General features: G+C 34.3%; 1 protein-coding gene across 1 annotated transcript; it reads right to left on the bottom strand.

The window, feature by feature from the left end:
- Positions 1-5,060: 5,060 nt before the first annotated feature.
- Positions 5,061-12,725, bottom strand: LOC131660818 (uncharacterized). Its single transcript, XM_058930158.1, has 9 exons — positions 12,238-12,725; positions 11,870-12,029; positions 11,722-11,783; positions 10,116-10,210; positions 8,945-9,058; positions 8,044-8,109; positions 7,524-7,621; positions 6,892-7,310; positions 5,061-6,636 (listed from the first exon to the last, which is right to left on the bottom strand). Exons 1-9 carry the CDS (start codon positions 12,590-12,592, stop codon positions 5,456-5,458), a joined length of 2,550 nt encoding a protein of 849 aa, XP_058786141.1. The 5' UTR covers positions 12,593-12,725; the 3' UTR covers positions 5,061-5,455.
- Between the last annotated feature and the right edge of the window lie 271 nt (positions 12,726-12,996).

Here is a 12,996-nt window from a genome sequence, read left to right on the forward strand (position 1 = left end):
ACTCGTAATAATGATTGTAATTAATTAGTAATTAAACTGTTGAAGAAAAGTTGTTTTTCTTTATGAGATATGGTTAAACTATTTTTTTATTGTTTCGTTTTGTAATTTAGTGGTTAGTACTTTGAACCAAAATAATAATGGAGATTGTTGAATTGAAGCTACCTTGTCTAAAAAAAAAAGAATATTAATGCACCTAAAAATAAATAAAATCTACCTCACCTAAAAAAATAGAATATTAACATACCTTGAGTTTTTGAGTAAGAGTTTAATTTTATTTTTAAAATAACTTTTTTTTTAATTCAAAAACAAAAATATCATAAATCAAAAGAGAGTACAAAATACACTAGGGGACCAAGCCAACACCCTCAATGACAAAGCTTAAGCTTACGGGTACCCTTCTTGTCTAACAAGTAATCTCTAATGATATCTTGATAAACATGGTTGAACCAAGAGATAGTTTTAGATTTTAAACCAATGCTAGCCAAAGAATCTGCACAAAGCATAACAGCCAACGAGACCGAAGCTTCCAAGGTACCAAAGCATGATTTTTGAAAGCATTAACCACATAACTACAATCAGTTTCCAACCAATGCTGAGTGAATTGCTTCTTTTTTGTCATTTCTAAAGCCATGATCGCAGTTATAAGCACAGTCGATTCCGGAGTTTTGATCCCTCAGAAAGCACTAAAGCTTAATATATGACTAGCGTAGTGATCACAAAAAAATGCCTCCGCACGCAGGAGCCCTAGGATTCCCAACAGCAACACCATCTATATTGCATTTTATCCATCCCAAAATTGGAGGAGACCAAAGCACCTCTATAGTTTTCAAAATTTTGCTAGGATTTAAAGTGATGCCAAACCTTTTGAGCAAGGAGAAGTTGGAAATAGAGGAGTTTGAGACCCGTTGCGAATTGTTTCCAACGATTTTTGCCTGAGTCAAGACCATGACCACACAAGAATTCCAAGTAGTTCTTTTATCCTCAAACCTATTCTTGTTCCTAGCATTCCAAATTTGATAGAATATACCAACAATGCTAGCATGAATAACAGCCTTAGCTTGAGGAGACCAGCTATAGCTTAAAACTTTCCTACAATCTTCAATGTTAGAAACCAAATGATCCAGTTGAAGAATATGTACCAGCCAATTCCAAATGTTTTTAGCAAACTTGCATTCAAATAAAACATGAAAGGATGTTTCACATCAAGCATGACAAAGATTGCATAGAGAATGAAAGGAGAAACCCCTGAGTAACATATTTTCATCAGTTGGTAATTTGTTGTGGATGTACCTCCAAACTAGCATAGAATGAGAAGGAGGTGAGTCACTGTCCCAGGGAAACGACTTCCAAGAAGGCAAGTGGCAAGGTTTTATGATTGTGTTATAGGCTTCCTTAACAGTCAAAATACCACTGGAGTTGTGTTTCCAAGCAAAGAAGTCATCAACCGCTACTGCAGGGATAGAGAAATATGAGATGGTGCTTAACAAGTCAGGCATAGCCACTTGAATGTTGTTTTTGATCTGCCAATAGTTTGTCCACCAGTCAGTGACTTTAGAAGTAAGAGCATAGTGAAATTTTTCAGGAATTTGATACTTGTTTGCTAAAGTTTCACCAGTCCAGTTATCTAACCAGAAGTTGACACTTATACCATTGCCAATGCTCCACATACAACTATTCATCACCATTCGATGGGCCTCTTTAATTCTATTCCAGATTGAAGATTTGATAGCATACTTTATGAGTTTGCCATTTCTTTTCACTCTACCATTTCTCAAGATTGACCAGCTCTGATTAGTGTTCAGGAACTTCCAGCATAAATGTATATTTGTTATTGAATTGAAAGCCTTGAGGGATATGATTCCCAAACCACCTTCATTAACTTTTCTGCGGCAGGATTTCCAAGCAACTGTGACCATCTTCTTCTTATCAATGCTACCACTCCAAATAAAATTCCTCATCCAGATCTCAATCTTCTTTATTATACTGCCAGGCCAGTTGTAAATTGATATGCAGTGCACCACCATGCTAAGAAAGACTGATTTCACCAGTTGAGTCCTTCCTGTCATAGACAAAGTTTTGGCTTTCCAGGCTGCCAGCTTGAGCCTAATATTATCTGCAATGTATAGTTTATAGTTTAAATATTTAATATGTAAATTTTTTCTTACAAATAATATAAGTTTTTTATCTCTAAATAAAATATTATTTTTTATTTATAATTTTAAACTAATTATTTACATATATTTATTGAATTATTATACGATGTAAAAAATGTGTTAGCTAAGAAAAAATATTAATGTGTTTTCTCTTTTTTATAAACTAAAAACTCAATCAAAAATAAAAATTGCGGCTTTAATCTGAGTCAAAAATTAAAAATTGAAAAAAAAAACTAAATTAAATAAAGTGATTTGAGCATGTTTCATATAATTAAAATCAGATAAAAAATTTGTTGTCATGTTTTCTGACATTTAAAATTTTGTTCTCAGGGATAGTTGTTAGATCAGATGTTTGACACAATTATGTAACTGAAATTAAATTGAGTGAAAATTCAGAAGTAAAAAAGACATTCGTAATGTATAGGTGAGGGGAAAATATGACAGTTTCTGCATATTTTGCTAGCATAGAAGAACCAATTGGTAAGAAGAAACATACATGATCATTTGCTCTTGAGTCAATGAGCCAAAAACTGGAATCATAATGACTAGAGTATGATAGGCTAGAGACATGAGAAATAAACAAGGTTTCATTTGGTTTGTGATTAGAATGAGTAGAAATTTGGTTTGAATTTGGCATAATATTAGAAGGTTGGGTGTGATGGATTGAATTTGAATGTTGAATTAAGATAATTAGTTTAGAGTATTGCTCCTGAGTAATATTGTCTTGAGAATTTGTTGGACTGTCATCTCTAAAATTGGATTAATGTTACTCACTACTGCCAATAGAGTTGTAAGAATTGGCTTAAACTTGTTTCTTGGAAAAGTGTGGAAGGAATCTATGCTTTATGTAGCATAATTATATCTTATGACACATTCTATTGTAGTGAGTGCAAATCCTAAGATCCCTCTTGTATCCTGAACGCACATGATTCTTACCACGATCTTGAAACTTTCTTGCATCATAAGCATTGATCAAGGTGTTAGATTCTTCAATTTGAGGACTATTTTCAAGTTTAGGTAAAAGAGTAATGTTTTTAGGTTCTTGAATGACCATCGAATAAATTTTGCTAATGGAGAGTGAAGGTTCCATAAGAAGAATATGAGTCTTTATAGTAGATAAATTGTCATTCAAATCTGTGTAAAACTGAATGATTTGGTCTGCTATGCAAAAACTTATTGCATAGCGCATAGCTTCACATCTGCATTGTTTATTGCAAGTACAAGTTGGTATTGGTCTGTGTGAATTCAACTCTTCCCATAGTCCACGCATTTTAGTGTAGTAATCAAGAACTTATTTTATACCTTGTTTCATATTGTTGATCTCGGCTTCAAGATATGAAACTTCAATTCTATCGACTTAGGCAAATATTTCTTTGAGATCTATCCAAACTTCAAGATCATTTTCCATAAAAACGATAGTTTGAGCAATTGGTTGAGAAACTGAATTGAGAAGCCATGAATGAACCAGATAGTTGCAACGCTCCCATGCCACTCGATTCAGATCAAGAGGTTCATGTACTACAACGGATCCATCAATGAAAGATAGCTTATTTTTGGCACCAGACGCTGTTTGCATTGATCTTGACCAAGATAAGAATTATAACCATTCAAAAGAGGTGTAAGCTTAACAGAATTGGGACCTTCACTCGGATGAATGTAACAAACATATTCAATATCTCCATTAGAGACACGAATGGGAGGTTGAAGACGTGGAGGCATGGTGAATGGATCGGAAAAAAAACTAAACACAATCAAAAAAGGATTAAGAAGATTGTGAAAGATGCAAGGAAGAAGATGAAGAATTAAAGAGAGACTAAAGTGAAATGTGATGATACCATATTATGATAAGAGAGTTTAACACTGGTGAACTCAAATGGAAAATAAAGTAGTTTCTTTTAACATTTCATTATTTGTACATGGAGATGATAGCTTACAACATGTAATTCTGTATCACATGTATGGTATAAAATACACATGTATGGTATAAAATCTTGTAGTGTAAGCTAACAACTTTCCAACTAAATAACTAACTTTTGAACTAACTTTCTATTATTATTTTTATTGGTTGATACAACTTTTCATGACTATGTACCAAATGTACTGATTGTTCCTTGTAAAAATAGATTTTCTCCTCTTCCTCTTTTAACTAATAATAAAGTTTCTTTCTTGCAAGACAATGAATCATTAAATGACCCTGTTGAAATCTGAAGTACAATCACCCCAACCTGCTGACCCACCTCCCATCAACATTGTCAGTGAAGTTGTTTTACCAACACTTCTAATTTTACATCTACACCAACAAATCAATAACTTCTGGTTACTGCATGGGCAAACCAACAAACTACTAATCTCCTTCAGCAAATTGACAATTGATGAATCGTCAAAACAACAAATTCTAACAACATCTCTCAACGAAACATATGAAGCAAGTATGTTATTTTCAAACCAAATAGTCACCTAATTTCAGCAACAAGATATCACATATGTTATTGATCCAGAATATGCAGCACTCCCTCAAAACAAAACATGGACTCTTGTCTCTCATCTATTGTGATAACTCCAATGTTGTCAGGCTTACCTCTAACCCAACTCTACACTCCATAACAGTATATTTTGAACTAGATTTTGTTGCGTCAAAGAAAAGATTCAAAAATATGAACTACTTGTTCATAACATTCTGTAGTTGATCAAAGAGCTTACAAAATCTAATCTTAAAACCATTTTTAATTTCTAGTTTTGTTTTATCAAAGAAAATCTTAAAAGTGTAACAGTCTGAGGACCTTCCATGAATACAAAAAATGAAATTTGAATTGTTAACACAGACATTCAACAGTCAAGATGAATTCAGTTAACGCTGCTACAAAATAGAATGACTTATTATATAACTAAATTATTCATAGGCCCCAGTTAAAAGGAAATGTAGGCTAAAATACATTCAAAATCTCTTAACCAAAACTGAATTCCGGTATGAAGTAACCTTTACAAGACATTAAACTATTTTGTATAAGATAAAGTTGGTATCACGATAGCTGATTGCGCATTCAACAATGCTCGCAATGCATGCTCTAATTTACCGAAGTCCCAGTCAACTAGGACTAAAACAGAACAACATGAAAGTCTCGGCTGCATGAGCCATGCTTCTCAAGGAGGAGAAAACTCTCAGCAGAAGAGGAGCAATGCACAATGTATACATCTGATTGATCTTTAACACAACATCCAATATGTTATAACATGTAAACTTTGACAGTAGCCAGAGTTATGGTATCTTGGCTAGTAAGATATGTATGTTGATGGGCCTATAATCAAAAACCACTCAATCCAGAGAAATGCTTCTTCATGGCTTGGTCCTTCCTGTAATGGTTGTTTCTACCTCCTCCCCTTCCTCTCCCTCTCCCTCTCCCCCTGTTATTTGGACCCTGATCTCTACCTTCTACTTCAGAAACATCTGATTGTTTTCCCTGCTGTTGATTATGTTCAAATTGTTTTCCTCCTTCTCTCTTTCCCCTGCCACTGCTATTCCCCCTTCCTTCTGTTTCAGAAACATGGAATTGGTTACCACCTCCCTTGTAGGAATCTGCCAACTTCTGTACCGCACCAAGAGGAAGGTTACCGCCACGTCCAAGACCATGTATCATTTCCTTTTGAGCATCATTAACTAATGAAGCTTCATCAGAATTTGCAACTGCTACAGAACCTGCCACTTTGTAGCTGTAATTCTTACCATCCTTGACATAGTACTGTGGCGTTTTCCTGGAGCCCCATTTTATATTAGAAGCATTTTGGACAGAGTTTCCAGACCCTATTGCCCTCGATCTACCCGATTTTTCATTTACTTCATCGTCACCAAGTATTTCACTTTCTTCTACTCCAGAGTCCGCTACGCTTAGACCCAAGTCATCAAAAGAGTCGTCATACTCATCATCATATTCATATTGTAAAATTCTCGATGCATCTTTCTCATTGTTATTGTCCAAAATACTTGGATCAGGCATGTCGGCTCTAGATTTCCTCACAAATTTTCCAACTGGAGCAGATGATGGCATCAACGGCCCTTGTGTCTGGTTCTTCCCACTATAAACTTTTGTATTCGAGGACACTGGCGTAGAATCAATTAGTATGCCTTTTCCTTTATCTTTCCTGCTAACAGTGGTGGACTTGGCTTGTGACTGTGGGACCGTCTCTAATGAAGTATCTAAGCACATCAGATCATTATGAAGGGTTCCTTCTAAAATTCTTTGAATAACCTCTTCTGGATTCTGGTCGTAGACCTCGAGACATGCAGTTAAAAACCCTTTACCATAATCAGGGAACAGGTCCCTAATTTGACTGATTTTTGACTCTAGGACCACAGCCTCTTCATCCATCTGCACTGTTTGGTTCGGCACAGCAATCTTTGCAGAGTATGGTTCCTTATTAATCTCCTTCGGAGAACTCAAAATCCCAGATATATATTTTTGTTGTTCATCGTCAAAAAATATCCATCCTGAATCAGAGCAACTAGATTAGAAAAATAATATGACACACTGTAGATATGCAACAATTAAAAATATTAGTTTTGGGTTGTCAGAGAGACCTGATGCCACCTAATATTTAAACGAGGAACTTAAAGTTTAACCCTCTAAAGAATTTCACTAGATCAAGTCTTTTTGCTAATAATTATAATAAGCATAGCAATTTATGTGCAATTCCTACAAACATGTGCAAGTGATTTGTGCTAATTTACAAATAAGATAGTTACCATTATTCTTTAATCCCTCAATCTTGCTTGATATATTGAAATTCCTTTCGACATCTTGAAGAAATGTTTCCTTCCGATGGATTTCCTGGAAACTTAATGATACTGAATTGATGTCTCTAAATGTTTGAATCAGAATATCCGCTCTGATGACTGGGTCTTCCACATTGGCAGGAAACATCTTTGTGGCAGCTGGAAGAGGAATGCTATCCAGGAACACATCATCACTTAAATAGCAAAAGTGCAATAATTGCCACCCAAACTTCGCCAACCTCATTCTTAACATCTTCAAACTAACCACAATATTAGAGACTGTGTCATCTTGTTTGTCAGCAAAAATGATATGGAACCCCTTTTGCATGGATGGAATTAGCAAATCATGTAATCTGGCAAGGAAGCCCAGCAGATCCTCATTCCCATAACTACAGTGATATAGATCAGAAAAATATTCAATTGTTTTAGATAAATTTCACTTTTCAATCTTTAATCATACATTCGACATTGATAAATAGAACATAAACATGTTAACATATGAAAGGTCAACTTTTTTGCCGGGTAAGTCATACTTCTGTAGAGATTTAATGACTTTGTTTTTATTGATCATAAAATAACCAAATTTCAACGGTAAGAGATACCTCATCTCAACAGGGGAAGAGAAGAATAAAGCTGCTGGTTCGTAGGCACTAACAAAAGCATCCATTGATACAATTGCATCATTTATAAAGTCCATCACCTATCACAACAATAGATGACATCAACATTATGCTGCATATGTCAAAGAACTACATAAATTAAGGAACAACGATTTGCAATGTGAATAAACCAAATGCAGTGTGTTTTAAATAGTCTTGAAGCATTCAAAACATGTAACCTTTGCCGTAGCAAAATTCTACTTCAAAGTTCAAATAGCTTATAGCTTTGAAGTAATGTGCAGTAGCTGTTGTCTTTGAAAAGTTTGATAGTGTGTAAATAGGGATGTATATGTGAGCACATAAATATTATTACTCATCAATTGATCATCCATAAATGACAAGTATTTGCGTCTATTCTTATTTAACTTCCAGGTTTATCATAATTTGATGCCTTTAATATCAGGTTTATCACCCAGAAAAGATTGAACAAACTTTCAAAGAGGCAAAAAACAAAACAAATTACCTCCAGAAGATCAGTTTGAAGAAAAGCAGCATTATGGTCATCAAGACTTCCAGAAGCAAATAAGACCTGTACATAAATTTTTCCCCAAAAAGAAATTTATCAAATTGCCAAATAAATTTTTCCTTTATACTATAATATAACTATGTACATAAACTTTCTAACAATATTCAGCCAATTATAAATAGTTTTCTGAAATACTTCATGCCTTAATTTAATTTTAACATGTCAAATAATGTATGGACATGGCACAAAAAATGTCAGCAGGCAAGTTATTTGTAAACAGGATGTTCAAATGAAATATCATTAGGCCAGTTTTCCAAGTGATTGATTGGTTTGATGCATGCATCTCACTTCTCAATACTTGGTTTAAAACCAGCAATAGAGTGACAGAGAGAAACCATGATCAAAAAGAAAATGCACACCAGAAAAGTATCAGGATTTCAAATGAAATGCAGAAACAAATAACTAAAGAAGAACTTGCAATTCCTCTAAAATCAAGCATATCAATTGTGGCTGGCCTTTCTACTTTGATCTCGTTATGTGTTTCTGGTCACAAACATAGTGCAAAAGTCATTTCTATTTTATTATTCTGCTTGGCATATTAGAGCAATCCCAAACAAATGAAAAGTATTGGAATACTGCGCCTAAGATGCCCATCAAGTAATTATACATTAAGTCTTATGGACCAAAACTGTTTGTTGAACACAAAATTGAACATAATTTTTTTTCCAAATAATATGATTTATAATGCAATAAATACTTGTGATAGCAAGAGTTAACATAACTAATATTTTCAGAATGAAATTGCTTATTTAGCAAAAGACAGTATAAAAACTACGAAAAGAAAATGATTAGACAATGATGGTATATCACATTTAAACTTTGGCAATTACTTGAATACCTCCAATGATGAACTGCACCGTTCGTGCATTGTGCTTGCAATGCTCATAAAATGAAATGTTACTGCGGTCAAATTATCATGCATCCAAGGCTGAGCATGCAATGCTTTTCTGACCTGAAAAAGCGAAAGTAAATAAGAAAAGTAAGGAGGCAAGGGTATATTAGAGGAAGCGTGCTCTGCCATTATCAAAACAAAGTGTGCATAGAGAAATCACTTAGACTGAGATGGCTCTGAATATAAAATGTGCACAGATTACACGTGGTGTCAGAAAATTGGAAAAATTGTCTACATATTTTCTCATTAATATAGTAACGGGGTCCTTTTAAGAATGTTTTCTTAAAGTGAACCAAAACAAAAATTAAAATCAAACAGAGAAATCAACAAAATAAAGCTGCGGAGCAGTTTGGGAAAAAAAGGATATTCCATTTCACAATGACTGAGGAGGCTTCCTAGGGTTAAAAGAGCATAATAAACTTCATCCAATTTTTGTATGCATATAAAGTGCAGTTTGGGAAAAATAGAGAAAACCAGATTTCATATATTCCATTTCACAATGACTGAAGAGGCTTCCCAGGGGTAAACAATCATAATGACCTTCATCCAATTTTTGTATGCATATAAAGCCAAAAAGCATCACAAAGACAAACTCACAATAAAAACATATCACTGTAACAATAACAACAAGTACAAAACTCAGAAAAAAAAGTACCAAGAAATAGGTGATTTTAACAAACAATTAAATGTATTTTATTAATCTTATAAATCTCTGGCCCATTTTATTTTAATAGAAAAGGCGGTGACAAAATCTAGTATAAAAAATATATTTGAAAGCCACATGCCAACATGACAAACGATTGATTAGCATTATTATAAAAATTGAACAAATGGCTTCTTCCAAAGGAAATGTTTGAGTCTAATGTGCACCTGTCAATGGAGTAACGGAAATACCCCTTTGTGTTACTTGTAAAGGGATGTGGATAATAGTATGTGTTGTCTATTCAGAGTGCAAGAAATTGTTAAAAGGAAAAACCTTTAATTCCTAGACAATTGTTCTTCCAAGCTATGTTTATTGAAACTAATGATGCCAAAAGCAAAATAAAGGTGTTTCTTGATGCACGCTGCATTTAAGGGATGCTAACTTATAATTTCCACACTAGTAAAGAATTCTCACCAGCAATTTTGTCAATTCTTCATTTTCATGATTGTATATGGCACATATATCAAACAACTTTGGCAAATCAAGCAACTTCTTCTCCTGCAAAAGAACTACATGCAATATTTGTGAACAACAGCACAACAAACAGAATACAAAATATGTGGCAATTGCACAACAGTAAATAGAAATGATTTTATTAAAAAATACACTAGTGAATATGTGATGTTTTGTTATTATAGATTCAAACTCAGAATAGTAGACAAATATGCAACATGCCCGAACACATTCTTAAGAATCAATTACCCCCTTTGCATGTGACCAATGTAACGATGGCGGATAACAATTCATGCCGCAGGCCAAAAATCCACTATAAAGGAGTACAGCTGATAGCATTGCGGCCAAAGACAAAAGTATGGAAGCTATAATAAAAATACACATAAATGCAATAACTAAATTGATAGAAATCAATTAATACAATAAATTTCATAGTAATGTAAATGGACTGGTGGTGAAAAGTTTAATATCAGAAGCCTCATAGTAACATAAATGCATTAGTTGGAAAGAATAGAGCTATGACACCGAAGGAGATATAGTTACACAAACAAAAAGAGAACAAATATAAGGAGACAACAGAAAGTAGATAACAGAGATGACAAAGAGAAGAGGTTTCCACAAAAGAGAACAATCAACGGAAAAAGGAAGAAGAGGAAAAAAAAAAAAAAAAAGTTGTTTACGGGAAATTGACGTTGAGGATGCTGCTTGATTGCATAAGCCTCTGTTTGGTAGCCCGGTAGGATACCGCACATTTGGAGTCATATTTACCGTGATTTTAAGAAGCTACAAGTAGTAGCTTTTGGAAAACGTGAGTTCACACCGTGATTTCTCAAAATTCAAAAACATAGGCTAAATCTTTTAGGGTTTTCTCTTATGGGCAGTGTAATCAATGACGGATGGCGGATTATGGCGACCAGCCAAAAAATCCATTATATAAATAAACATAGCGGAAATTTGACGACACTGCTGATGGCTCAAGTGGGTTTTGGGTCAGATCATGGTGCTTCATTTCTTTTCCCTGATTTTCATCCCACCATTCGAAATCCTCGATACCATAAATTCTACCTCGTAGTTTTTCAAAAAACCACACACAGAGTAAGAGCGGCGCCGAACTTGTATGTGGCCAAATCAGATAGGTTAACAACACTCCGATACCAACTCAAGATGAAAACAAATTGTTTATTGAATTGCTTATGGTATTTTCTCGGCAAAGTCAATTATCTATTATATATAAAATCTATAACATTACTACTAGGAGACAACATAAATAAGGAAAGTAAGTAATAGGACAGCTATACCGGTAAAATCAAAATAAAAACAAAAAATATTGAAAACATGAATAAAAAAGTAAACTTAAAGAAGTTGCAATCTGTCCGTGTTAGGACATTGATACAAAAACCCACGTGTGCATGCAACGTATAGTATGATCTGTATTTGTAAGCAATTATTATTAATAAACTACAGCAAAACCATGTAAACGATAGAGTAAGAAATCATGTATGATATCCTCAGCTTAAATGATTTCACAACCCGCAAACAAACTAGAAAAGGGTGAGGGAGAGCCCACCTTCATGATCTTTCAAACTTAGCATATCAGCAGGTCGAGCACCCGGATCTCTATTGGAAGACCTGCAAAACACGCCAGTTAAAAATCATACAATATTAAATGAAAAAGAGAGCTGAAATCACAGTACTCCAACTCAATAGAAACTTACATCCGATATAATAACATGAAAACACGACGGCTCAAATCATGCTCTCCAAAAATAACACCAGCAACAATCCCTCTGGTCCCGCGGTGAGGGAAATCATACCATCTGCTCCTAAATTGCAGAAAACTGTTGAGAAACTCATGTAGGGAGGTATCACTAGCCACTGCAAAATACAATCCAAACAGATAATAACAGTCAAAAACAACAACATTTCCAATGACAAATTTTAACAAATATTGTTTGAATAGAATTCAATCCATACAAGCTCAATCAATCATATTAGTAAATTGTTAGAACATTAAAAATGTAAACTTTAATCCAATCAAAGCTACACCCATTACAATAAACATGAATATGAATGATTATTATACCTTGTGACCAAAAATCCTTGGGTTTCAGCTTGAGCAAACGAGACAACTGTGAATTAAGAAGATCAACAACTCTCTGAGATTCAAGGGCATCCAATCCACCATCCTGTGCCCCAAAACCAGCGGCCACAGCTTCATCTTGTGGCAAATAATTCACGAAATTGCCAATCACACCCCCCGGTTGAACCCTACCCGATGAATTGCCACTACTACCGGAGCCAGCTTGTTGTTTTTCTCTCAGGGAAGTTGAAAGGGTTGGAGTGGGATTTTTAGGGACAAATTTCTTTTGAGGTTTGTTGAAACCCTTGTTGTTGTTGTTGTAATTGTCTTGTCTACCCTGACCGTAACGATTCGACATTTTGGTTATGAGAATCGTTGATGAAAAGGTTAGCAATGAAAGGGAAGGAAGTATGAAAATGGTTGTAAAGTGACTAGGTTAGGGTGCAAGGTTTTACCGTTTTCCAGAATCAATCAATGTTCATTTTTTTTATTTTTTGGGTGAGAAGGTAAAAAAATCAAAATTAATCTTTTTTATATTATTAATAAACCGGATGCAGAGCAATGATGACAAATATATGGATTTGGATTCTCTTCATTTTTAAGTATATTATATTGTTTTACTTCTTACCTCATCTCATGAATCTCCCACCCACCATTAATTTACAAAAATTGTCCTTTTGCTTACGTAGATGTATCTTAAGAATTATCTTTTTTTAATGTTGTTTTATTCCGTAGATGTACATACGGAAGCTTCTGTATATG

Source organism: Vicia villosa, linkage group LG3 (assembly GCF_029867415.1).
Source record: "Vicia villosa cultivar HV-30 ecotype Madison, WI linkage group LG3, Vvil1.0, whole genome shotgun sequence".
Classification (NCBI taxonomy): Eukaryota; Viridiplantae; Streptophyta; class Magnoliopsida; order Fabales; family Fabaceae; genus Vicia; species Vicia villosa.

Coding starts and splice junctions, on each gene's coding strand:
- LOC131660818 (XM_058930158.1), bottom strand. CDS start 12,592: ATGTCGAATCGTTACGGTCAGGGTAGACAAGACAATTACAACAACAAC. Junction 7,622..8,043: donor TTCAAACTGATCTTCTGGAG/GTAATTTGTTTT, acceptor TTGTTGTGATAG/GTGATGGACTTTATAAATGA. Junction 7,311..7,523: donor TCTTCCCCTGTTGAGATGAG/GTATCTCTTACC, acceptor ATATCACTGTAG/TTATGGGAATGAGGATCTGC.